This window comes from Pseudorca crassidens, chromosome 19 (assembly GCF_039906515.1).
Source record: "Pseudorca crassidens isolate mPseCra1 chromosome 19, mPseCra1.hap1, whole genome shotgun sequence".
NCBI classification, from domain to species: Eukaryota; Metazoa; Chordata; class Mammalia; order Artiodactyla; family Delphinidae; genus Pseudorca; species Pseudorca crassidens.
The window spans coordinates 10624266-10652171 of NC_090314.1; the positions used below are offsets into that span (position 1 = coordinate 10624266).

The 27906-nt window shown below is 50.3% G+C and overlaps 1 protein-coding gene across 8 annotated transcripts in view; it reads left to right on the forward strand.

The window, feature by feature from the left end:
• Nucleotides 1–8903: 8903 nt before the first annotated feature.
• The window catches only part of PIK3R6 (phosphoinositide-3-kinase regulatory subunit 6), a 51023-nt gene continuing 32020 nt past the window's right edge, over nt 8904–27906 (forward strand). For all 8 annotated transcript variants that reach the window (XR_010937790.1, XM_067717541.1, XM_067717539.1 and 5 more), the window contains exons 1-2: nt 8904–9021; nt 20593–20694. Coding sequence is in view for 7 of the 8 variants with exons in the window: in XM_067717541.1 (XP_067573642.1) it covers nt 20682–20694 (13 nt within the window). In the remaining variant the exon portion in view is untranslated. The remainder of the gene's footprint in view (nt 9022–20592; nt 20695–27906) is intronic.

Here is a 27906-nt window from a genome sequence, read left to right on the forward strand (position 1 = left end):
GATAAGACGGAGAAATTTCTCAAAAATACAGTTTGCCTATCTGACAGAAGAAATGGATATCCCAAATAGGCTAATAGAATTAAAGACATTGAAACCATTATTTTCTTAAGTAGACTGGCAGCCAATCATCTCTTTACTGTCTCCATAGTTACAGATTTTCCAGAATATCATAGAGTTGGAGCCATACAGTATGTAGCTTTTTCAGATTGGCTTCTTTCACTTAGCAATACGCACTGAAGATTCCTCCATGTCTTCGTGGTCTCATAGCTCATTTCTTTTTGTTTGCCGAATGTTTCATTTTATCGATGTACCACAGTTTGTTTATTCGTTCACCTACTGAAGGACATCTTGGTTGATACCATTTTTTGGCAATTCTGAATAAAACTGCCGTAAACATTGGTGTGCTGGTTTTTGTTCGGACGTACGTACGTTTTCAACTCATTTGGGTAAATACCAAGGAGCACAATTGCTTGATCGTATGGTACAAATATATTTAGGTTTTTCTGTTTTGTTTTGTTTTCTAAATGCCAAACTGTCTTCCAATGTGGCTGGGCCCTTTTTTCATTCTCACCAGCAATGAATGAGCGTTCCTGTAGCTCCACATCCTTAGTAGCATTAGGTATTGTCAGTGCTATGGGTTTTATCTACTCTAATGGGTGTGTAGTGATATCTCATTGTGTTTTTTTTTTTTTGCGGTACGCGGGCGTCTCACTGCTGTGGCCTCTCCCGTTGCAGAGCACAGGCTCCGGACACGCAGGCTCAGTGGCCATGGCTCACGGGCCCAGCCGCTCCGTGGCATGTGGGATCCTCCCGGACCGGGGCACGAACCCGTGTCCCCTGCATCGGCAGGCGGACTCTCAACCACTGCGCCACCAGGGAAGCCCCTCATTGTTGTTTTAGCTTGCAGTCCCCTAAAGACTATGATGTTGAGCGTCTTTTCATGTGTTTATTTGCCATATGTATATTTTCTTTGGTGAGGTGTCTGTTCAGATCTCTTGCCCTTTTTTTCTTTTTAACATCTTTATTGGAGTATAATTGCTTTCAACGGTGTGGTTTTGCCTATGTTTTAATTGAGTTGTTTCCTTATTGTTGAATTTTAAGAGTTTTTTATATATTTTGGATACCAGTCCTTTATTGGATATGCGTTTTGCGAATATTTTCTGCCAATCTATGGCTTGTGTTTCCATTCTCTTAACAGTGCCTTTTGCGGAGCAGATGGTCTTAATTTTAACGAGGTCCGATTTGTCAACTTGGCAACTTCCTCTGGGGCCCAGGCCATAGTGGTCTGGTACCCTCCTCAGACTTCCTCCTATGGTCCCTGACATCCGAGTCACGCCTCCTCCAGAGGGACGGCTCTCCCACAACCCCTGTGTCAAGGAACGCGTAGAGCCGCCTCAGTCTGCTCAAAGCAGAGGCATCAGAGAGTTTTCCAGCCCCTGCAGCTTCACCCACACGGGAGACATGTGTGGACCTGGACGGCTTGGCACCTGCCCTGGGGCTTCAGACTTCCCTTCCCCCACTGTCACGCCCACCCCACCCTCACGCACTGGGAGGATGGCCGCTGCCCTGGGAAGAGGGATTCTTGGTTTTCTTGGGGAAGAAGCTACTCCCTCCTTTACCCAAGTCTCCGAATCCCTCTTTTCACTCCCCTAACCCTAACCAGCAAATCAGGGTAAAGGGAGCCGGCTCCCCTGGGAAGGAGTGCCCACCCCATCCCCCTGGAGCAAAGACAGGCAGCTGGCAGGCTATCCTCATCTGTGCCCTTTATTTCTCTCTGTCCTGGGCACCAGGCACACCTGTGTCCTGGGCCAGTCCACAGCCCCCAGGATCTCAGTCAGCTTGGGCTGCTATAACAAAATACCATAGAGTGGGTGGTTTAAACAACAGACATTTACTTCTCATAATTCTGGAGGCTGGGAAGTCCAGGGTCAAGGTGCTGCCAGGTTTAGTGAGAGCTCTCTTCCTGGGGTGCAGGCAGCCGTCTCTCACTGTGTCTTCACAAGGTGGAGAGAGGAAGCTCTGGTGTCTCTTCCTCTTCTTATAAAGACGCTAATCCCATCATGGGGTCCCCACCCTCAGGACCTCATCTAAACCTAATTACCTCCCAGAGGTCCCACCTCTTAACACCATCACATTGGGGGTTCAACATACGAATCTGGGGAGGACACAGACATTTAGTCCATAATACCTGGCAATTCTGAGCATGTGGTCCCTGGAGAGGCGGCTGTGGTCACGGCAGCCACACGCGTGTGCCCCTCTCTGCACAGGGCGAGTGGGAAGAAACAGGACCCATTCAGGGAATCTCAGAAATTTAGAGCTGGAGGCCAAGCCTCGGAGTCACTGCAGCCTGACCAGGTAATCTCCCCTGAACATCAAGGTAGCACAAACCGAGATACTAGCAAACGCTTACCGTGCACGGGCCCAGCGCTGTCCACGTGCTTTACGTGCTTATGTCATCTCACTGATGCTTCCCGACGTCACCACTGTTACCGACCAGGGTTCCTGGACTCTTTAATCAATAGAAATTGATGAGAGGCCAGAGGAGGAATTCAGGCGAGTCTTTACTGGGACTCGTGCTGCAGCAGAAGGGAGCGAAAACAAGCAACAGGTGCCCTTGCTCACTCCCTGAGGTGGGGCGAGCTGGTCCCTTAAATGGGGTGAGGGGGGGTTGGGCCGGAGCGGTGGCTCAGGTGGTCTGCCCACCCCTTTGGTGGTGCCGTGTGCAGGGGTCATGTGCAGGACCCTGCTTTTCCTCCCCGCCCCTCAGAAGTGGCAGTTGGGTTTTGACCTTTTTGTATCTTCTTGTTCATAATTTGCCCAAACTGCGCATGTGTGCAGGTATTTTTAGTCTCTTATAGTTTCTTTGTATTCTGTTGCTGGAAGAGACGTTTGTCCAGGTGCAAGCCCTGCAGTAGCGGGTCCCGGGTCCCAGCCTGCCTCATCATGAGGTAGGTACTATTGTGCCCCATTTTACAGATGGGGAAACTGAGACGGAGAAGCTAAGGAACTTGCCCAAGGTCACAGAGACAGTGAAAAGGGGAAGTCAGGACTCAGCCAGGCACCAGAGTCCCTGCTCTTAAGCTCTGCTGCTCCCTCAATCCCCTCATGTGAGCTGTGGGGAAACTGAGGCCCAGAAAAGTAAAGTTCACACAGATCTGAGGGGGATGGCTTCATCCTAATGGAATTCCAGAGGAGCCCTGCTGGTTTCACAGCTACCCTCTTCACACTCCCTGGGGATGGTGGTGGGGCAGGGTGTGGAGAAGTGGAAGTGGGTGGGGGCGGTGAGGGAGGAGAGTAAAGGGTTGGCGGGGCTCCAGGCGAGTCTGTGTGGCCACTGCTGGGGGGCGGGGCAGGGGAGTCAGGAAGGAAGCCCTTGTGAATGAATGTCGCTTTAGCCCCCAAAGCTGGCCCTGACCCCAAAAGGGTCCCCTGAGACATCGGGAGAGAGGAAAGTGTGGGGAGGGAAGGGAGCAGAGCAGCCTTCCCCACGCCCAACCCCTCCCCCACCAAGGAAAGGGACCTCTCTGAGCAAAACTGTAGCCGCAGGTCTACAGAAGCAGGACTGCCTGGGAAAGAAGCCGGAGAAAGCTAGGAAGGCTTTGCAAACACACTCTCCAATCCCTTGGGTTACAGATGGGCACACTGAGACCCAGAGAGGAGGGGACGGAGCAGAGGCAGCTAGGACCAGAGCCCGGCCAGGACGCTCTGTCTCCTGCCCCAGTGCGTGTGCACGCAGGTGCACAGGCCAGGCAATTTGCCCAGGTAATAAAGGATTGGGCTCTTCGGGTTTTCTCACTGACGTTCTGCTGGATCCTCAGCCTTCGAGGTGCGAATTTTATGCCGACAAGCGCCTCCAGCTCTTCCTCCACACTCTGCGAAGCTTGCAGACCTGCCCTGGAGGAACCTGCCTTATTAGGAAGGTAAAGGGGGGGCGGTGCGAGGGTGCCGGGGCAGGGAAGGATGGTCTCCAGGCTGACCTGAGAACAGGGTGAGTAAGAGTATTCCAGGCCCTGCCCTCCAGGGCAGCCCCAGGTTCTCTCTGCCCTTGACCCCATTTCAGAGGGGCCTGAGCAGCTTGGAGGGGGCACAGGTGCAGAGGGAGGCCTGGGCAGAGAAGTTTTCCTCACCAACTCGAAGGATGGCTTGTGCAAGAAGGAATGGTCTGGGTTTCTCTGTATCTTTCCCGTCTTGGTCCATGTAAATGTGTTACTAGTCCAGAAAATACGGACATTTAAATTTAAGAAAGAATGTGGTTGGTCCTTAGGTACTGATAATGATTTCCAAGAAAGCAAGCAAGCTGAAAAACAATTTGTATAAATCACCCCAAGCTATGGACAATGGTGGTCACTGGGAGAGGAGGGAAAAGAAACTGGGAAGGGGGAGGAGGATTGCCTTTTTTTTTTTTTTGCGGTACGTGGGCCTCTCACTGTTCTGGCCTCTCCCACTGCAGAACACAGGCTCTGGACGCGCAGGCTCAGCGGCCATGGCTCATGGGCCCAGCCGCTCTGTGGCATATGGGATCTTCCCGGACCGGGGCACGAACCCCCATCCCCTGCATCAGCAGGCGGACTCTCAACCACTGCGCCACCAGGGAAGCCCTGCTTTTTTTATTCTGTATACTGCTATATAATGTTTGTTATTACAATGAAAATGTATTTTTGAATTGCTTGAGCAATTTCTTAAACACGAAAATTTAAAAAAATGTTGCCAGCATTTAAAATCAAAATTCCTTCTCCCCCCAAAATAAGAGTGGCTGAAAGGTGAGGGAATGGATAAAAACATAAATCAGCTTCCTACACATGTCACCCCATTAGCCCTAACTCTGCGCTCTCTCACACAACCAACAAAACCACACTGCTGGAAGTAAAGGGTGGAGAGTCCCCGATACGCGTACTGTTCCTCGGCAGACAGTACTAGTTGCTAACAAGGTCCCAGGTGATACCGATCCTCCTGGTCCGGGAACCATACTTGGCGAAACGCTGGTTTAGGGCATGATGTTGTTCTGCTGCCCTGGAGGGAATTCACTAGAAGCAGAGGTGCCCACCAGGTGAGTGCCAGCCTTGCCACTGCCTTGGTCTCCCTGCAGTAGAGTTGAGAGCCAAGGAACACAGGCCAGGCTTCAGGCTGGCTCAGCCTGCAGGTCCTCCCTGTGGTCCTACAATGAACTCGCTGGACTAGGTGTTTCCTGGTTCAAGTCCCAGCACCTGCCAGTTATACGAGCCTTTAAACTCAAGTTTACCCGTCTCCATAATTGTCCTAACTCTTGAAGTGATTGTATAGATAAAGTAAAATGTGTTTCTATAACAGCTATTTTCTGGTTTATTACCTCTCACTGCTTTCTAAGGATGGGTCCTACCAACCAGAGAACCATTTGTTTTTTGGTTGTTGTTAATGAGTTCGGGGTATAAAAACTGGCAGGCAAGGATTAGAATGGAGTTGAGGTGCTCTGAATGCACTTCAAGAGTCCTTTGATGTGTTTGTGAAAAAATCTGGGTGGGAGGAGCCAGGAGTTAGTGAGTTGGGGTCACGGGGAGAAAAGAGAAAGGAAAAAAAAAAAAACACTCTACCAGTCCAACGGCATGGCCTGGAGGAGGGCGTCCGGACAACGGAAGATTTTTAAATAGCTTGTTAAGAGATGAGTGATATCCACTTCTTCTCCATCCTCCTAATGTAACCGTCAGTAAAATCTACATTGCTTATTAGGATTTTCTGAGAGCGAACTCCTTAGAAGACTCAGAGATGATGAATTCTGCATCGGCTTCTGAATGATCCCAGAGGGGACCCCTGCAGAAGATGGGGCTGGAGCAACGCACAGGTGGCCCTGGGTTTCCCGTATCCAAAACAAATAATTCTTCCCTGACTCCAATACCCTGGCCCTCTAGAGTGCCCTGATCACAGCACTCATCTCCCTACCACCACAGTTACAAGAGGATTTCATTTGTTTTAATTTGTTTAAAAATTTAAAGTTTCGCTTGTTTAAACCTCTCAGCGGCTTAGTAATAGACAGGGAAATAAGTAAGACATATCTTTCTGAATAAAGGGGACTGGAAAGAGGGATGAGGATGGAACAGAAGCAGTGGATTGTCTGCAGGAAAGATAAGCGACGTGGCAGCTCCGAGGTGAATTAGTGAACAGACTCCAAACGCCCAGGCTGGGGTAGAGGAACCTGGGAAGCTATCACAGCTCTGCCCCAAGGGGCCATAGATGTCGAGCCTCTGCTTCTGTGTCTTGGGCGTTGGTCACCCCAGAGTGGCTTTTCAACCATTAGCTAACCAGGTGATCTAGGAACCGGAGCAGTACGTGCAGGGAACCCTAACCCTCTCGAGTCTGATGCTTACGGATCATGTGGTCTTGTTGGGGGAAAGGGCTGTTGCTGAGAGATCGGTGCAGATGGGAAACTTGGCAACAGACGGCCTGAAAAGCCCAGATTAAACAAACACGAAGAGCATCTGGAGGGATACGGCGTCACTGGGAACAATCAGAGGGGCAACGCCACCCCCTCGGTGATGGTAGGCATGGTGCGCTGGGGGCAGGTGTGGGGCCTTGGTCTTTCCTCCGTCCACCTCCTTCACTTTCTGTCTCCTGGCTGGCTGTCAGCTGCGTGCCCACAAAATGAGGGTACCTCAGCTCCTCCTTGCAGGGCCCAGCTCCCAGGCTGTCCGCGGTCACCAAGCAGCTCCTTCCGTGGCTACCACACCCACGGTAGTTGCAGAGACATCAGCCGATGATAAGAGGAGCAGGGCAGCCACAAGAGGCTGACATCAACTTGTGATTTCCGACTCAGGCCAAAGCTGATAAGGAGAAGGGGCCGCCCGTGATGGCCACACTGCTGGCTGCTGCTGAGTCCTGAACCTGCAGGGGCTGAGTTCTTGGTCCTGCATCCTGTCCTGGACTTATTCACTTCACTCATTCATTCCCTCATTCATTCGTTCATCCATTCATCCCTTTGTTTTATTTACTGAGCCAGACTGTCTCTTAACATTCTCTTATCCTGTGATGGATAGAATAATGAATAAGACCTAGCCTCTGCTTTCTCAGAACTCACAGGGGGAGGGAGGCGGCAGACGTGTGACCTAAGGTTACAAAGATGCAAGATAAAATGTGAGTTCAGTCACGTGAGTGGGACCGAAAAGAAGTAGCCATGAGAGGGAAGCTGAGCTCTAGAGCAAATGGTTAAAATTTCTGGACTTCTTTCTTTTTTTCAAATGGCCTCTTCTACAAAAGGAAGGGATGGAACAGAGCCCACTCGGCCCCTGCAGAGAAAGGTCAGTGGCTTCTCCTTTGGTTGCAAAGGAGAAACCCAAGTGACAGAAACCCGGTGCAAACAGTCTTAATCGAAAAGGAGGGAGCATTTATTGGATCACATAGTTGAACAATTAAGAGAAGATCTAGACATCAGGGTTTCAGGCACAGCTGAATCCAGGCATTCATGCTGTCTGCAGTCTGCCTCTCTCCAGAGCCATTTAGGCATTAGGCCATATCGGATGACAGCATAGAGTGTGTGAGTTTTTCAAAGGTCTAGAAATGTGTTGGAGATTCCCCAAAATATTGCTTGGCTTCAAAATATGGGAAAAAGAAAGAATATGACAGGGGCTTCCCTGGTGGCGCAGTGGTTGAGAGTCCACCTGCCAATGCAGGGGACACGGGTTCGTGCCCTGGTCCGGGAAGATCCCACGTGCCGCAGAGCGGCTGGGCCCGTGAGCCATGGCCGCTGAGCCTGCGCGTCCGGAGCCTGTGCTCCACAACGGGAGAGGCCACAGCAGCGAGAGGCCCGCGTATCACAAAAAAAATTAAAAAAAGAAAGAATATGACAAACTAGCAAACATGTCACCGTGGAGGTGATCTGCTCCCCAGCACTGCTCTCTCCTAATCATCAAGGTCAGCAGATGCTTTTTGGTGTTCATCTGTGTCCTGTCTGCAGTCTTGGACACCGTTGACCATCAAGTCCTTGACACTGTCCCACCCCCAGCTTCCATGGTACTCCACTTTTCCTCCTGACCTGTTTTTGCCTCTTCTGTACCAAAGGAAGGATGGTTAGGAGTGAGCCAGGAGAAGGGTTGGGAAGAGAATCCCAACTTCACTGCACATGCGAAGGCCTGGAGGTGGGAGACGGCCTGGATCATTAAGGAACTGCAGTCGTTCTGGAAGGCGTCAGAGCAAGGGGATAAAGCCTGAGGTTGGGGGTCAAGGAAGGACCAGATCAAGAAGGGCCTTGCAAGTCATGCTAAGGAATTTGGCCATTCTCTTGAAGGTAATAGGGAGCTATTGAAGGTTGTAACAAGGTGTAACGCGATCAGATTTGTGTTTCACTATCAGAAAGAGACCTTTGGCTATGAGGCGGAGGAGGCAGGGAGACATCAGGCAGTTGTAATAATTTAGGAGAAAAACAGTGGTGACCTCATGACCACCATGGGGGATGGAAAAAAAAAATGGGACAGTTCATGAGACAGTGACAAGACTTGGTGCTGTTTAGGTGTAACAGTTGAGGGAGGGGGAGATGTGAAGAATGACACCCAGGTTTCTGATTCTGAGATGAGCAGCAGAGAGGTGGGTTTAGAAGGTGAAATGAGGAACTGGCTTTGTACCTGTTGAGTCGGAAGAACTTGGGGCCATCTGGCTGATGGTGTCGGGGGTGGGGGTGTGGTTCTTGGTGTGTCTGGAGCTCGAGAAAGAAGTCAGGGCTCCCTGCATTGCTGCCCAGGCAGCACCAGCGGAGGGCCCACGGAGGTACCACTGTCCCACCCAGTCAGAATAAAGAACCTCCAGTGGCCAGTGGCTGACCACAGACACTTCTCTAGAAAGCAACGTCGCAGCAGGATGTGCTCTGGGAGGAGCTTTGAGGGCCATGGGGAAGGGGAAGGAAGAGGAGGGGACAGAGCCAGGCCTGTGCGACACTGGGCTTTTCTCTGCAGGTCTGGAGGCTGCAGACACCGGTCAGGGCTCGTCTAAGACATCAGGTGGTCCCGGGCTGGAGGCCTCCCTGGGCAGGACTGTGGACAGCCGAGCTGCAGCTGAGCCAAGGTAGGCGCTGGCTGGGGGTGGGGTCTCCAGGGAGGGAGCCGGGAGAGGCAGACCTGAGCAGAGCAGATCGAGGGTCCGGGAGGAGGGATGCTGGAAGGGGAGCCCGTGAGGGGCAAGACACCCCTGGAGCTTGTGAATACACGCCCAGCCTTTCTGAGACGGGTTGCCCAGATGTGGTGGCTACTATGACCATTCTGCCAAGTTAAGATTATCCAACCTGGGCTGTCCAGTGGTTAGGACTCCGCACTTCCGATGCAAGCGGCACGGGTTCGATCCCTGGTGAGGGAACTAAGATCCCACATGCCTCAAGGTGCGGCCAAAAAAAAATTAGAAAAAGATTATTCAATCCATCTTCACAAGAAGAAAGGACGCAGGACCCTGTGAGAAGACCCCCTCCTTTCTTCTCCAAATCCTGTAAATGCCAGTAATAACAGGACTAATTATTGATGCCTGGTGCTATAGGATACATTCATTAGCCCATTGGATTCTCACGGGCAATTGGAGGAAGGCTGGGTATGTTTATAATGCCCGTTTATAGGTCAGGAGACTGAGGCAACTTACTTGCCAAAGTGCAGAGCGGGTAAGCAAGGCACAGGGCTCAGAAAGAATCTTCTGGGTCCCCATCGGTGCCCCTCCTGGGACATCATCTGTCCACCTCTGTCCCGGATCTTGGCCATTCTCTACACACATACACACACACACACATACACACACACACACACACACACTCACACACACACACTCACACACACACGGATCCAGCATCTTCTACGTGTGCAGCCGTCACCAAAGTCCAACCAGAGCCGTGTCTCCATCCTTGAGAAGCTGCCCGGCTGGTGTGGGGTTGAGACATGGCTGTGAGTGACTAACACAGACAGTAACAGGCGCCGGGGCCGCTGGCGAGGCGAGGTGTGCGCGCAGGTGGAGAGAGCCCCGCAGGTGTGGGGTCAGGGAGGGCTCCGCGCAAACCCTGGGTCTTGAGGGAGACAGAGGGCTTGTGGGCAGAGATGGAGCAGCGGGCGTCCCAGTGAGGGGGGCAAAGTGCGCAAACCCAGAGTAGGAGAGCGGGTGTGAACAGCGAGAAAGAAAAGCTAGAGATTCAGTTTGGCTGCTAACGTGGGGTTTGTGGAGAACTTAGCAGCGTGGGCCTGGCCTGTTTCTTTATTTAGCTCTAAGTAAGTGGCTTTTGAATGTCATCTCTTTGAGTCCTCACAGTAATCTTATGAGGTAGGTGCTAATATTAGGTCTCCTTTAAAGATAGGGAAACTGAGGCACAAGGGCTCTAAGCAACATGTTGCCATAGCAACAGAGAGGCTTGGAACCCGGGCAGTCCAGTGCCAAATGCTACCCGCCCGGCCACTCTGCCACTTTCCTCTGTCACCTCCTCGGCTCTCATGGTGGATGTGAACGCCAGGCTGGCTCGTGGCTTCCTGGTCTGCATCCAGGCCCTGTCACATTCCTCCCAGGCTCCCCCCGCCCACCCCCCCCCCAGGAACAATGCTCTCCTCCTCCCCCCTCGACCAGCCCTCTCGCATCCAGGTGTTTCCTTCCCAGCCAGAGGCAGACTCAGCGAGGAAGTGGGCCTGCCCGGTCCTCAGGGGACAGCTGGGGAGCAGGGCCCTCGGGAATCTGGAAAGCCCAGCGGGCCTCGTGGGATGAGGGTTGACAGGGGCCCCCTCAGAACCCCAAGCTCTGCATTTCCACCCCCCACTAATCACAGGCTCTAAACCAAAGAGCTGGGTGTGTCGTCTGGCAAGTCTGTCTCTACAGAGAGAAGAACTCAGAGTCCTGGAAATGGCATCTGACCCAATACCCTGGGGGCGGCCGGCTGGCAACGCGTGTGGGAGGAGAGGGGAGTGGTTCGGTGGTGGGGGGGTCCCTTCTCTCTGTGCCAGGGCGGTGGGCGCAGGACAGGAGGGAGGCGGGAAGGAGGACCCAGATGGTCCTGGGAAACTCCGTGTCTTTCTTCCCAAGGGGTGGCTTCTCCTGTCTGAAGAGTCTGGCCCGGGACCCAGCCATGGGGCAGGCAGGGGATCTTCCGAAGCTGGGATCTTCACGGCCAGACACTGACCCGGAGCCAGGCCTCCTCAGTCCTGCTCTCTGCAGCCCTTCCTCCAGCAGGGAAGTCTTTCCCATGATCTCTTGCACAGAGAGAATGGGCAGCCGCAGCTGCGAACAGGGCCCCCGTCTGCTTCTTCCTGCTGCGTGTCACAGAACCGCCTCTGTGGCTCTGTGGCTGGTCCTGTGGCCCATTTTATCCCAAGGCAGTGAACGGCCATGTGTTCGCACCCGCCCTGAGGACCGTTCATTGCTAATGTTCTGTGTTTAAGGAGGAACGTCCTCTGAATCCCAATTCATTCATTCACTCGTTCATTCTTTGTTTCTGGTCTCGCCCCTCTGCTGGAAAGGGTCTAAGATTTTACCCTCCTTGTGACTCACAGGTTAGCGTACCACAATTTTAGGGATGCTGGCAGAAAACACGAGATTCGAGAGTCACAGACCCGGGTGTTTATCACTCACGGTGCAACAGGCAGTGTGAGCGTCCTGCCCCCAAGTCCCCTGGGAGAGCGGGGAGGTGGCCCCCAGTGCATGCTGTGCGTCACGGCTGAGCTTAGCCCTGAGCTAAGGAAACCCCCAGTGTTCACCGTGGGCTGCGAGCAAACCTGCCATCTTTGCCCTGGAGGGAGACATCGTCTCTATCATACTGGTCAGCAGAGAAATCCACCCTTGGCCCTGGAGGAGATCCTTGCTGTCTGTTCCAAGGCTGTTCACGATACAAACCTTCTTGAAGAAATGATCTGGAACAAAAGCTCACCAGACAGGCACAAACCCGGGAGGACTGTCTGCCAGCATCCTCCTACTGTCCCCTCGCCGACTGCACCCCAGCTGCACTGTCCCTTGAAAACCCTCGGGCACCTCCCTCCTCGGCGCTTGGGTGGCTGTTCCCTTCGCATGGAACATGTTTCCTGCAGACATTGGCTTGCTCCTTTCCTCCCGCAGGCTTCTACTCAGATGTCACCTCCTTAGGGAGACCTTTTAACATCGCACCCCCGACGCTGGAACCTCGCGATCCCCTTCTCAGCCGTATTCCTATAGCACTTCTCAGCATCTCATATACAACTTAATTATGGAATTTATTGTCTTCCCCCACTCCCACCCTCACTACGTACCCTCAGGGGTGCAACCTTTATGAGAGCAGGTGTTTTTGCCTACTTGATTGCCACATCCCCAGGAACTGGAACAGTGTCTCACACTTAGAAGGGGCTCGAAACATATTCGTTGCGTGAATGAATGAATCCATCCACTTATATGATCTTCAGTTGAAGACCTGGTTCTCCTACCTTGAGTCTGTAGGACAGATAAGGCTCAATCACTATTGAGCAAATGAGACAAGGAACGAATAGCACTGGCCAGGGATGGGGGTGGGGGATGTATGAGAGGCCGCAGTGCCGTGACCGTGGGGCTGCCCCCAGGTGGCTGGGATTTGCCCCTTGGCCGCTTTCCGTGCTGCTCGTACCAGCTGCTGGGAATCTTCCTAACTGGTGGCAGAGGCTGGTGTGTTTCTATCCTGTGATGTCACATTCTCGCTATGACTGGGGGAACTAGGGGAGGGCAGGGGCTTGGGAGCTGAGCTTGGACGTGCCATTCGCCTGGTTAGCAGCACAAAAGCCACAGTCGGTCATCCGAGACGGAGCCGGGGACCAATGCCCCGCACAAGTGGCAGAGCAGCGTCCTTACCACTGTGTCTGGGACCCCCTTCCCATGGGACCGCTGCCTCTTCACCAGTGTTTTCAGCATCAGTATCATCTCTGTTTCCTGTGCCAGTTGCCGTAGCAACCATGCTGAACAGACTTGATTCCGTTCCCTAGCCTGAGAGCAGCTTGGGGACAGGGACCCTGTCTTGTCTTCGTACAAGTGCTTGACATTCACGATGCAGTGCATCAGGGGCTACGGAGAAGTAGAGAAGTGTACCGTAAATGCTTGTCGAATGACTCACATGGCACCTCGGGGCAACTGCAACGCCCAGCTCACGTCAGGCGTGTCTGCAATTAACTCTCCTCTCTGAGAACTGGAACCTGGGCCACAGTGGACAGTCCCCAGCTTACAATGGTTTGACTTAAGACTTTTCGACTTTACGATGGTGGGAAAGCAGCGTGCATTGAGTAAAAACCGTACTTCAAATTCTGATCTTTTCCCAGGCTAGCGATATGGGGTTCGATATGCTGGGCAGGGCAGCTCCTAGCCAGCCACGTGATCACAGGAATCAACAACTCATACGCTTACAGCCGTTCTGCACCCAGACGATCATTCTATTTTTCACTTTCAGTAGAGTATTCAATCCATTACGTGAGATAGTCAACCGTTGATCATCAAGTAGGCTTTGCGTTAGAAGATTTTGCCCAACTGTAGGCTAATGGAAGGGTTCTGAGCAGGTTTAAGGTAGGCAGGGCCAAGCTGTGATGTGCTGTAAGGGTAGGTGTGTTCAGTGCATTTTCGACTTACAATATTTTCAACATACAATGGGTTTATTGGGGTGTAACCCCGTCACAAATCAAGAAAGATCTATATAGCTTGTGGGTTGCCAGCTTGTCTGCCTCAAAGAGCCCAGCAGGAAGCACGAACAATGCCACAGACCAGCTGACAGTGGTGGATGCAGTAGGAGGGGCGGGTGCCTGGCCCTTCCAGGGGGGCAGCTGCAGTCCAAGCCCACTGATTGCTGCCACGTGGAATTATGGGCCCATTGTTTCCAGATCTTCCAGTTATTCCTTCTAAGTAAAAGTTGAGAATCTTGATTTTTATGTGAAATCTAACTTTTAAATGTGGGCTACAGAGTCAGATTTTCTAGAACCGTGGCTGCTTCTAGGGAAGGAGGACGCTTGCTTTTTCACTGAATAGCATGTGTACCTTCCAGACATTTGCCACTGGCAGAGTTTTTAGTGTGGGCAGTAAATTCTCACAATGTACCAGGCAGAGCAAGTCTCTGGTTCCCCGTGCACATGTTACCAAACACGTTTGGTCTGCCCGAGTCGCAGTGAGTCAAATGCTGAGATGCTGAGGTTTGCAACAGAGAAAGGGTTTATTCGTGAGGCAGCCAATCGAGGAGACGGGAGAACAACTCTCAGATCTGCCTTCCTGACGGCGAGGGGGCGAGGGGTACTTACGAGATAAAGATGAGGCGTGTGGAGCATGGGGAAAGGTGATGGGGATAAGAGAAGGTGAGGTAATCATCGTTCTGTGCAGGTGCAACTAAGCTACAGGCTTCTTCATGGGACGCATGCTCAGAAAATGGTGCCGTTAGCGTGTTCTGAGGGTGGAGGTATTGGGCCCCTGACGCCAAATGGTCACCAAGTGGACATTTGCGCCTGCCCAGATGGAGGGTCTCAACCAGTCTTAATGGGCTCAAACTCAAACTGGACACAGCTTTGAGTTCCTAAAAAACCACTTGGGCAAACGTCTTATCGTTCAGGCTTCATGGCACTTGGAGGACACACAAGTTTTTGTAAAAATAATTAAAGCAAGCCTGATCAGCAAAGGCAGTATTTATTAATGGCTAACTGATGACTACCCTTGGTTTCCGTGTAACACGTGTGTCTTCAAGCTTGCTGTGGGCATGGACACCAGTGTGCCAATCGTGGGCCGAGAACGTGGCGAGTAGGGCCACACTGCAGTCAGTGAGAAGTCATGGGCTGGTAGGCCCCCAGCTCCTAAGGGCAAGGACCGTGTCTCATTCATTTACCTCTAAACGTTCAGGCCTGGCGCACTTTCTGCCACGTGAACAGTGTTCCACAGATGCTGTTTGATTTACTCAGCAATCTCAGTCCCTCGAAACACTGCCAGGAGCTAGGAAGAGAGCCAGAGGGCCTCGGAGCAGCCCAAATAGATGTTCCAAGAGCATGGGAGTTCCACGCTCTTTTTTCATAGACCAGTTTCTCAGGCTTTGTCTCCCTGTTTTACATACAAGACAATGCCATGTGTTTATCTGGCTCCCCAGCGTTCAGCAAATTGGCAGTCTGGTGAAAGAGCAGAGACAGCAACAGGGCAGCCACCCGCACAGAGGAGTCTTTGTTCCAGTTTAAGAGAGGCATCCCCGCTGAACAGACAGATGACAGCAAGCACCCTTTTGGATGGATTACGGAGCCTCGCCCTTCCTGGCTGGGAGGGCCAGTGAGGCAGTGGGCCAGACGGCAGCCCCGTCCACCCACTTTGTGCGAGGTGCAGTCCCCACTGCTGAAACGGGATTCATACGTGAGAAAGTAGGAGCCTTTCAGCGTAGGATGGAGGCTTCCTTCACCTACCAGCAGCCCCTGAAACCTTCACTGTGTTACGGTGAGGTACGTGCAGTCAACTCCCATGAGATTCATCGGGGAAACCTCAGAGGCAAGTTTGGGTGCTTAAAAGGGCAAGGTTTATTTCCTGAGAAATTCACATCATCCTGAAGTGAGACAACTGAGATGTTGCTGCGTTTTGCCAGAATGACCTGGGTTCTGCCTGTTTCCATTTCCTGTCTGGTGCAGCCTTGACCCCTGAGGGCTCTGCCCCATACTGGTGTGGTCAGCAGCCCCAAAGGACAGGAAATAGATTACAGAGGTCCCCTGCAGAGGAACAAGGAAGGGGGTGACACAGCATATACCCAGGACCTGCACAAATGCATACGGGCACCGAATACATGGTTGATGAGTGAATAAGTGAGCGAATGAATGAATAGAAGAATGAAGGAGGCTTTCTGACAGCGATTGTTCAAACTTCTTAGAATTTTGCTTTCCATTAAACATCATCCCAGACCGAACCCGGGCCCCCTGCATTGGGAGTGCAGAGTCTTAACCACTGGACCACCAGGGAAGTCCCTACTTCTCTTTTTTTTTATTGAAGTGTACTTGGTTTACAATGTCGTGTAAGTTTCAGGTGTACAACACAGCAATTCAGCTACATATATTCTTTTTCAGATTCTTTTCCCTTATAGGTTATTATGTAATACTGAGTATAGTTCCCTGTGCTATGCAGTAGGTCCTTGTTGGTTATCTATTTTATACATAATAGTGTGTATGTGTTAATCCCAAGCCTCCTAATTTATCCCTCCCCCGACGCGACCTACGCTTCTCTTTTAATCTATATCTTTGTGGTTTCTTTTCCTTTAAGTCTGCTCAATGGTCATTATTAGCCGATTCCTCCCCAAAAAAAGTTTAACTGTGTGTGTACTTTATTTTCCTCGGGCAGAGGGTGCTCTGTGAGGTTTGGAGCAGGGGAAGAATGGGTATGAAGGGAAGGGAGGGGGCCATGACTGGGCACCCCAGGCTGAGATCTGAGCTCTAGCCCTGGTTCATCATTCAACTATTTCTCCAAAATATTTATTCACTGTCTCCTGGGTGCCGATAACTGCCTTAGGCACTGGACATGCTGCGGTGAATAAGAGACACTGGAACCCACTGTTTGTGGAGCTCACATTCTAATGAAGAGCCCAGAAAACTGATCATTACATGGGAAAATTCTGATCCTGATGAAAGCTATGAATAAAATAAAAGAGTATGCTAGAGCATGACTGGGAAAGCTATTTTAGAAAGACTGCTCAAGGGAAGGCCTCTCTACGGAGGTGACGTTTCAAATGAGACCTGAGTGTTGAGAAGGAGCCGGCTGTGAGGAAGGCTTGGGAGAAAGGTGTTCCGGGCAGAGGTGTGCAAAGGCCCTGATGTAGGACTGAGCTTGGCAAGTTAGAGGAACACAAAGAGCCATGAGGTGAGATCCTGGTGAGCCAGAGGGAGAGCGGGATGAGATGCAGCTGGAGAGAAGCACTGAGGCCAGATCGGGCAAGATTTAGGCAGGGTGAGGAGGGTGGACTTTATGATAAGGTCTAAGGGAAGTCATTGGAGGGCTTCAGTCAGGGGCTAGGCTATAGGGGGAAGAGTGGAAGCTGGGAGACCCACTGGGGGCACTGCCGTAATTTGCACAAGAAATGATGGTGGCTTGGACCTGGTGGGGCGGTGGGGTTGGAGCAGAGGTTATTACCATCCTTCTTCACAACCACATAACCGATAGAGGGGGACTTGAGAACATAACTTCTGGGCTCCCACTTGGGAAGCTTCTCTTTGTCTCCCTCCACCCCTGGATTTGGGGATCTGCCCTGTTCCCGCTGCCTGTCCACCTTGGGCAGTGGTTCTGACTGTGTTGCCATTTTCCAGCTCCTCTGTGTAGACTGGGAACACCCACAAGGTCTTCCACTCGCAGTCGAACTTTCATGTTTGAAGTTTCATAGTTCATTTAGATTTCAGTGTCAAGTCTTGCCCACCAAAACATGCCACTGCACGTTTTTAGAGAGAACAAACAGCATGAATGCCTGACACCTTCCTCTCTTGAGTGGAGTTTTAGTTCCCCGACCTGCATGCCTAGCCCTTGATCAAAATGTCATCATGAAATAGTCTGACATTCTAGCTGGTTCTTCTGGGTGTCCATCTCACAGAGAGGAGGAGACTGCAGCTCAGAGAGGCCCCCAGTGGGCCCCCTGGGGATGGGGGTGCTGGGACTTGAGCCGGATTCCTCAGACTCCAGAAGTTACGCCCACAGCTCAGCATGGTCAACCTTACAGTACAGCAGTCCCAGAGACCCAGGGAGGAAGAGAAGAGCAATTATTTTAACAGTTTTATTGTTTTTTCCCTGAGATTATAAGTTACACGCACAGTGTAATTCAGTGGCCGTGTCCTTGAGTGATGAGCTCACAGATGTCTATTTTATTATGCTTCCCAACTTACATACATGTCATCTCTCTCTTTTGTGTGCCCTCTGCCACATAATAAAAACAAAGTCAAACCTATTTCATATTAAGACATCAGATGTAGAAATGTATTAAAAATGAAAACCAGTGCCTATGGGTAAGGGATACCACTTTTTTTTTTATAGTTTAGTGTGTATCATTAAAAGATAAAGGACTCACACACATACACACCAGGGAAATCTGAATAAAAAGGTATCAATGTCAATATCCTGGTAATGATACTTGCACTGCAGTTTCACAAGGTGTTACCACAGTGGGAAACTGGTAAAGCACACGTGAGATCTCTCTGTGTTATTTCTTACAGCTGCGTGTGAATCTAGTTACCTCAACATTGAATGTTTAATTTAAGAAAAGACAACAGCTGTTACTTTTTTTTCAAACAGAACTACAAAACTATTATCTCCCTCCACCCAAATTTCTGTGGTGTTCAAATTCCCAGTTGCCTCGAATGTCATAGTTTTTTTTTTGTTTTTTGGGGGTTTTTTGCGGTACGCTGGCCTCACACTTTCGCGGCATCTCCCGTTGCAGAGCACAGGCTCCGGACGCGCAGGCTCAGCGGCCATGGCTCACGGGCCCAGCCGCTCCGCGGCATGTGGGATCTTCCCGGACCGGGACACGAACCGGCGTCCCCTGCATCGGCAGGCGGACTCTCAACCACTGCGCCACCAGGAAAGCCCCTAACCCCATAGTTTTTTGTAATAGTTTGAATTAGGATCGAAATAAGAGTCACTTGGTTGATAATGTCTCTTAAACCCTGTTAATCTGTAGCCCCCCCCTTCCTTTGGCTTTACGTCTCCCCTCCTCACCTTCACCCCATCTTCCCTGCAATTTATTTGTTAAAGAAAACAGAATGTTCGTCCTGTAGAGTTTCTCAAACGCTGGATTTTGCATCCTGGTAATCTCCGTATTTCCTATAAATTGGTAATTAGATATAGAGGCTTATTTGCATTTAGAGTATATAAAACATGCACAAGCTTAAAAAAATTAAACTGGTAAAAAAAAAAAGGGTATATATTAAAATACGTCAATTATTTTCCACTCCAGCTCCTCGGATGTTTCTCAAGAGGTAGCTGTGCCTTGTGTGTCAATGATCTGGTGTTTTAAAGCTGTGAGAGCACCATTGAACACACATGCCTTTTTCTTGGTAAATTCTAGAATTTGGTCAAAGCCTACTGAGCACCCAAGCACGGGATCCCAGTTACCAATTCAGGTGTGGGTTTCTTTCTTTGTTTAATAGCTTTTTATTTTCTATATTTACATGCAGTAAAATTGACTCTTACTGCTCTGCAGTTCAATGAGTTTTAACACATATATCGATTTTACCACAGGGTACAGAGCAAATCCGTCACCCCAAAAGTTCCCTGTTGCCCCTCTGTAGTCACCCCCTCTCCCTATCCCAAACCCTTACAACCACTGATCTATTTTCTTTCTTTTTTTTTTGGTAATAAATTTATTTATTTATTTATTTATTTATGGCTGCGTGGGGTCTTCGTTGCTGCACACGGGCTTTCTCTAGTTGCGGCGAGCGGGGGCTACTCTTCGTTGCGGTGCGCGGGCTTCTCATTGCCGTGGCTTCTCGTTGTGGAGCCGGGCTCTAGGCGTGCAGGCTTCAGTAGTTGTGGCACGTGGGCTCAGTAGTTGTGACTCGCGGGCTCTAGAGCGCAGGCGCAGTAGTTGTGACACACGGGCTTAGTTGCTCCGCAGCATGTGGGATCTCCACGGACCAGGGCTCGAACCCGTGTGCCCTGCATTGGCAGGCGGATTCTTAGCCACTGCACCACCAGGGAAGTCCCTAGCAGGCAGATTCTTAATCACTTTGCCACCAGGGAAGTCTCTTCTGTTGTATTTCTCTTTTTAGTAGCTATCCCAGTGGATGTGAAGTGCTTGCCCTATTTTTTTAAACTATCCTCATTCGATTTTTGGTACCGAGGGTAGGCTGGCTTTTTCAGAGAATCTTTTCTTTTTTCTCTATTCTTTGGGACAGTAAACTCTGTGCTAAGTAACATAAAAACTTGCTTCACTCTGTAGGTTTGAGAGAACTTATCAAAGGAACCATCTGAGCCAGATACCACTTTTTAAGAGCCAGTTACGTGATGGCTTTCTCTGTTTCCTCACTGGTTACTAATATAAGCAGTTTTTCTAACTCTTCTAGAGCCTTTTGAGTCATTTTTATTTCCCTAGAAAACTGTGTATGATACAGAGGGTTCAGACTTTCTTTATACAGATAAATGTCATATGGGATGTTTATCATTCCTAATATTGTCTCTTTGTTTTCTCTTTCTCAATTAGCTTTCCCAGGTGTGTGTGTGTATGTGTGTATCTTTTTTTTCTTCAAAGAACAAGCTCTTGGATTCTTTCAGAGTTCCTCTGCTTTTCAGTTGTGGAGTGTGTTGCCCTGGGAAGCAGACTTTGGGTGTCCCTCCCTCTGGGGTCACAGTGGGGCAGCCTGTGGTCATGATTGAGGGCATGAGCTCTAGAGCCAGATGGTCTGAGTTCAAGGGCTCATTCCTTTACTTACTAGCTATTTGACCTTGAATCGTTATTTGTCTCTGTGTTTCAATTTCCCCATCTGTGGAATGGGGAGAAAATAGTGCCTACCTCATAAGGTTACTATTAAAGAGTTGATAGTTTTTAAGTGTTTAGAAGAGTGTCTGGCACATAGCAAGCACCATAGGAGCACTTCTTAAATAAATCTAGACTCCCTCCCCTCCAGTTTGAGAGAAGCCTCGTTCCCCCGGGAGCCTCTCCATTCCACAAATATACTTTGTACACGTCCCACCCACCACTAACTGTCTCTTCTTTTGCAGAACCAGCTCTTTGCAGGAAAACAAGCACCTTACTTTCCATTCTGCTGCCTGAGACAGTCACACCCTCCTCACACTTACCCCAGGCCCCCATGGAGAGCTCAGGTCAGTATGGTCCGGGAGAGAGGGGTCTGGTGTGTCCGTTTGCAGAGTGGGGAAGGCCCATCTGGCAGGTGAGGTTGCCCCCAGAGCTGGCAGGACCACCTCTACCCAGCGGGGCTGAGAGACCCGCACTCAGCTCCCCGAACGCGAGACCATCTTGAGAGATGGACATCTACACGCTTGTACGAGCCCCAGCTGCCGGCAGGTCACTGAGCTGGACATTGGGAGTAATGACAATAATAGCAACATATACTGCCAAACACTTGCATTTATTTAACAGAAATCTCTGTGGCACTCACAATACATCAAGTAGTGGGAAAAGCACCTGACAAATGTTAATTTGTTTAGTCTTCATAAAGACCCCATAAGATAGATATTATTATTACTTCCATTTTACAGAATATGGGAGGGGCTTCTCTGGTGGCGCAGTGGTTGAGAGTCCGCCTGCCGATGCAGGGGACACGGGTTCGTGCCCCGGTCCGGGAAGATCCCACATGCCGCGGAGCGGCTGGGCCCGTGAGCCATGGCCGCTGAGCCTGCGCGTCCGGAGCCCGTGCTCCGCAGCGGGAGAGGCCACAACAGTGAGAGGCCCGCGTACCGCAAAAAAAAAAAAAAAAAAAAAAGAATATGGGAAAGTGAGAGAAGACAGGTATTGTCCCAAGGTCACTTAGATATTATATGGTCAAATCAGGATTTGAACCCAGCAATCTAGCTCCAGCATCTGTGCTGTGAATGACTTCTCTACGGGCTGCCTCATGCAAAACATCAGAAGGATTCTGCGAGGTAGGGATATCAGTACAATTGTCCTCATTTTACTAAAAGGGAAACAGGCTCAGAGAGGTTAGGTAATTTGCTCAAAGCTACAGAGCTAGTAAGTGGCAGATCCAGGATTGGAACCCACGTCTGGCTGACTCCAAAACCTAGACTTTTCTCCCTACACCGTCCTGGGACAACAAGCAGAGATGACCCTTCCCCCAAGATGTGTATCAACTAATGTTCACCTGGCAAGTCGGAAACCACTCCTCCGGCCACCAGGTATAGACTCCAATGCCGTTGAAGATCCCTGTCCCAGGGAAGGGTAGGGGACACCCCGAGGCAGGCACAGCCACCAGCCTGTTATCATTCCTAAGAGAGCATCCTTTCCACACCCCACTCACCCTCAGAGAGCCTCACCCAGTCAGAAGAAGCTTCAACCAGTGAATCTTGGTGTCACAAGGTTCCTGGTCCTCTTTTACCGGCTGGGGTTTGGGCTGGGAGGATAAGGGTGGGGACAGCACTGTGAAAATCTCCTACTGAACATTTCAAAACCAACTTACTTTGCACTCACTTTAATTACAACAATTAAGACACATCGGTATCGTGTTTTAGGAAGGGAGGTATACCGATAAAGGTTCTTTGGCTACAAGCAATAGAAACCCATATGGTTCATTTAATATTCCAAGATGAAAAGTGGCTGAGCATTGAAGGAACAGCTGAAGCATCAGGTACCAGAAAGGGCAGGGAACAGGGTGGATCTGCCGCCAGGACAGGAAGAGGGAGGCTCTCTCCACTCCGGGCTGTCACCCACAAAATGGTCACCCAGAGGGAGAGAGAGTCCATTGGCCAGCTTGGTCCCGTGCCACTCCAAGGCCAGGTCAAAGCAGGGCACCTAGGTCACAGTGCCACCAGGATTATAGTGAGCAGGGAAGGCTACAGGGCAAGAAAGACCACCAACATCCAAATGACCCCATGACCCAAAATCCAGTGGGTGAGAGAAGCATCCCCAAATTAGGATGCTGGCCCTGAAAACTCCAAAAGGGAGTTTTTCCATCAGGACCAGGGACTGCAGTTATCCTGGCTGGCTTTCCAAATTATAGTTGTTTTTAACTTTTCCCACCTTCCTACAGCCCTTAGAGACCTCTCATCCTAGAGTCAAGAAGAGGGGCCCCTGAAAAGTAAGACGTTTGTTTGGACGGCTGCAAAGAGCAATGTTTCAAGGTCACCAAAGGTATTGTTATTTTGCCACTCCTGCAAACAGGGGCAAGATTGCAAACCTTTTTAGAAACATCTGAGCCTTTGTACCACATGGGGGGAAGGTGGGAGTCAGGCACGGGATGGAAGAAAGAGGAGCACGTGAGCGTGTCACTCACTCCAGCCAACGGTGCATCTGGGTGCTGAGCACGTGATTTCAGTGAGCAGCTGAGATGCTCAGACAGTGCTGTCTGTTCACCAGGGGATTCTCAGACAAGTCCTCGCCCCTGGTAGGAAGGGCAGTCAGTAAGGTCCAGGTGGTCAGCGTGTTGGGGCTCCATGGGCTCCAGGAAAATGGAGCCCAGCTCAAAGGTCAAGGTCAGGAAAAGGTCATCCTCCAAAACGGAAACTAGTGAACACAACATGTACCACATGACATTCACCGGTACAGAGCTAAGCTGCCTCCGGTAGTCCAAGGCTGAATTGGAACACACACAAACAAACCATATTCTTCTCAATTGTATTATGGCTCACCCGGCATGAGGTAGTGGGACCCCTAGGTTAGTGATTTCATTGTGATTTTAAAGGGAAGGGACCAGAAAGAGTTCATTGGTGTGTTTCCATTTCCATTCCAGGGAGGGGGTTCTGATTCTGACGGCTGATACCCAGAGAGTGGAAAAGGACAATTCTCCACAACATCCTAGTTTGAGGGAAACATCCCTTGGTAGTTATGAATTCAACTCTTTGGTAGTAATTTTATGTCCCCTGTAACCCTCTCATCTGGGTGGCTATGTGCAGCGGCTGGAGCAGGCTGAGGGAATTTTAAGTTTGATTATTCCACCAGCTTTCCCCATACTGATGCCAGGGTCCTCTCTGGGCATGTATGTTGGGGTTCTCCAGAGGAACAGAACTAGTAGGATATATATACGTATAGAGAATGAGGTTTATTATAAGGAGTTGGCTTACATGATTATGGAGGCTGACAAGTACCAAGACCTGCAGTCAGGACAGCCCATGGTGTAAATTCCATTCCAGAAGCCAGCAGGCTCGAGACTCAGGAAGAGCCAGTGTTTCAGTTCAAGTCCAGAGGCAGGGGAAAACCAGTGTTCCAGCTGGAAGGCAGTCAGGCAGGAGGAATTCCCTCTTCCTTGGGGGAGGGTCAGCCTTTTGCTCTATTCAGGCCACCACTGATTGGATGGGGCCCACCCACATTAGGAAGGGCAATCTGCTTTACTTGATCTATCGATTTAAATATTAAACTCATCTAAAACACCATCACAGACACAATCAAAATAACATCTGACCAAATATCTGGGTGCCCTGTTGCCCAGTCAAGTTGACACGTAAAATTAACCATCACAAGAGGGTATGGGACAACTTCAAGAAGACAAAGACTGGTCTGCTTGAAAAAAATCTTAGGAGATTTTATTCCCATCATGGCTGGACCCAAAGAGTGTCAGAGCACTGGTGTCTATAAGGGTTACATTTCTAAACAAAGGTTATATCTTTTGCAAACAAGCTAATGGACAACAACAAAAATAATAGTAATAATAATAAACTTTCTCCAATTGTATTCTTTTAAATAAATTTATTTATTTATTTGTTTATTTTTGGCTGCGTTGGGTCTTGCTGCGCTTGGGCTTTCTGTAGTTGTGGTGAGCGGGGGCTACTCTTCGTTGCAGTGCATGGGCTTCTCATTGCGGTGGCTTCTCTTGTTGCGGAGCATGGACTCTAGGTGCGCAGGCTTCCGTAGTTGTGGCTCACGGGCTCTAGAGCACAGGCTCAGTAGTTGTGGCGCACGGGCTTAGCTGCTCCGCGGCATGTGGGATCTTCCTGGACTAGGGATCGAACCTGTGTCCCCTGTGTTGGCAGGTGGATTCTTAACCACTATGCCACCAGGGAAGCCCCTAATTGTATTCTTTTAAATCTCCTCCCACCACCGTGAGAGACAGGAGTATCGCCAGGGAGGGGCCATCCTGACCCTGTGACTTAATTCAGGGACAATTGTCCTCTGTGAACTGAGCATCTTGTCACTTCAGGGCTTCTCTAACAGATCAGTTAGTCATATCTCCAAACTTATTGCCGAAGGCAATAATTCTCACTGAATTCGATTAGTTCTGTAATCCTGTACATTAGATTCTCCTGGGGAGATATTTTTAAAAAATTGATGATTGGGCCCCACCCTCAGATATCTGATTTATTTGGTTTGGGGTGGGCTCTGCATTGGTATGTTTTTAAATCTTTCCAGGTGATTCTAATATGAGCCAAGGGTGGGACGTAGGGGAAAAGCAAACATCTAAGAGGGGGTTGGGGAGAGATTTGACTGTCTAGGATCGCAGGACAATGGAGAGCTGACATTGCCAAGTCCTGGGTCAGCTTTGAGTGGCCGGAAGTAGAGGAGCAAACCCTGAACTATGGGTGTCCTGCCACAGCAGGACCCTGTCAGCCTTTGTTCTCCCTTCCTTCCTCCCTATTGTCTCTTTAGCTGTAATAACATCTACCCTGGTTGGAGAGCGGGGAACCCTTTTTCAGGCAACTTTATCAGGGGCGTTTTTTTCTGCATTCAAGCCCCAGGCACACATAGGTAGACACGAGCTCACAGTCTCACCTGGGTGTCCCCTCTTCCCTTTCCCCAGTAAAGAGGTGAATGGTCACAAGTAAGATGACAGCTTTAGAGGAAGTGCATTTTGGCAAACAGAAAGCTCTGCTCCAACAAAAAGCTCTGTGACCTTGCGGAAATCCCTCTCCCCTCTGAGCCTCATTTCCCCCTCTGTGAAATGGGAAGAGAGCCAGCCTCTGAGGTCCGTCTGGGTCTGACCTTCTGTGGTTGGAGAGGCGAGATGGGGTGACTTTCAATCTAGATTCCACACAACAGGGAACAGTAATTGTTCTGCCAAACTCACAGGGCTCTGCTCAGAATCCAGTGAGACAACACACACAGTTTGTGTGTCCCTGAGTCAGAGAACAGTGGCTGCCGTAACAGATGACCCCAGTGTCGGTAGATCAACACAAGAAATGCTTATTTCTTACTCATGTCACCACCCAATCTGGGCTACAGTCTTTCAGGGACAGAGGCTTCCTTCCTCTCAGGGCACCATCATCTTCCACATATATATTCCAAGCTCACGGAGGATAGGGTGGAGGGTTTTATGGCCACGCCTGAAGGTGGCACATACCACCTCCACCACGTGCCATTGGCCAGAACTCAGTCACATGGCTCCTGTGAAACAGCGAGGGAGTCTGGGAAATGTAGTCTTCTCATCTACCTGCGACAAAAATGAACTTGGTTTGATGAACACGTACCATTGTCTTGCTACGCCTACCTAAGACTCTCTACACGTGTACCATTCAAGTGCTATTTATTTTATTATTATTTTTAATGTATTTATTTATTTTTGACTGCGTTGGGTCTTTGTTGCTGCGCGTGGGCTTTCTCTAGTTGTGGCAAGCAGGGGCTACTACTCTTCGTTGCAGTGCGTGGGCTTCTCATTGTGGTGGCTTCTCTTGTTGTGCAGCACGGGCTCTAGGCACGCGGGCTTCAGTAGTTGTGGCGCACCGGCTTAGCTGCTTTGCGGCATGTGGGATCTTCCCGGACCAGGGCTCGAACCTGTGTCCCCTGCGTTGGCAGGCGGATTCTCAACCACTGTGCCACCGGGGAAGCCCTCAAGTGCTATTTAAATGCTAGTATTAATAGTAATCTGGATACCTGATAGTTATATCACATTCCTGGATGGAGGGGTAGATAATGAATGTTATTTATTTAGTGGGTGTTCTGGACCAAGAATTCTGTTAGACATTGCATATCATGTATAAACGACCCTGAGATACTTGAGGCACGAGAAATATTATTTCTTTGGCTTAATCAAATCAAATCCAGCTTCAAGCTCTTGTTTTCCAAGGTCCGTACAAATTCCAATGTCATTCACTTGCGGTACCCCCCTCCTCTCCTTGGGATCCTGTGAGAAGGCCAGGGGTTACAAAGTCTGCATGATGGGAAGTGTCAGTGGTCTTCAGTCCACTATGGCTACAGCCCCCAGAACAGCTTGCATGGTCCATAAGGAGACAGGGGGCTCCTCTGGGGACATTCTTGTGCTCTGGCAAAGGTGGCCCAGGAGACCACAGCAGTGGCACTCAAGCACACAGAGTTTAGCGCTTAGCTGCCCTCATCTGAGATCTTTGCCACCACCGTTCAGCTATGTCCCAGCCAACCCTGGTCTTCCTCCTTCCTGGGTCCCCATAACCCTCGTACCCTCACAGTCTTGGGAATCCAAGCTTCCGCCCTTGAATCGCCACTCCCCTCTTTAACTAAAAGCAGCAGCCTTCACCCCCATCCGTTGGAGACAATCCAGGTTGATTGTCTCAATCAGACAGCCAGGGGTCTCAAAGTCAAGGGGCTGGGGAGAGGATGTAAGTGAGGGAAACAAGGAGAGCGACCACTCTGAAGCCCTAGGGGAGCTGTGCCCTGTCTCAAGGGGCAGCTGCTCCCCCGCCCCATCACTGTCACATGGAAGAAGAACGCACGCCCAGCGTCGGCAGACTTTCAGGAGATGCCAGAAATGCGAGCTTTGATGCAAAATGTCCTCATTTGTGAATGTTGGTGTCTAGTTCATTTGTTTAATTTTTTCCAAGACGCTCCACAAGCCCAAACAAGACACGTCTGCGAGCCAGATGTGGACCAAAGCCTGAGAGTTTGTTCCAGCTGCCCAGACTTTTGAAAACAAAGTTTATTTGGGGTTGTCTCCCGGGGCTACTGGCAGAGTCTAACTTCTCCATTTTTCTCTGAAACATAAAAACTTAGATCCCTCTGCAAAGCAGGAGAACCTAGGGCTCAGAAGACGAAGGTTTGGCTGCCCTTCTAATGAGGGGGCAGGGAGGAAATCACAGTTATCACAGTTCTAAGTCTTTTGTGTAGTCCATGGCGGGAAGGTGGGCAGAAGAAGGGAGGGGAGAAGGAAGAAAGAAGGAAAGAAGAAACAGGACATAGCATTATTTTTTAATAACCCACCCTGCGTTAACTCATTTATCTTCATGCCAGGTGGAGCTCGGTAGATGGAAGGATGGCTTGTGACAAGACTTCTTGCCAGGCTAAATCATTTCCTTGCTAGTTTTGGGAGATGCTGCACTGCCCAACAGAGTGGCCGGGTGGGCAAACGTGCGCTGTAACACCCGCCCACTCCCTGCCCGCTCTGAGCCTGAAGGAGACTCAGCTTCAGACCTGGACCTGGTCTGGGCAGGGGAACAAGTGAGAGGCAGGAGGAAAGTGAG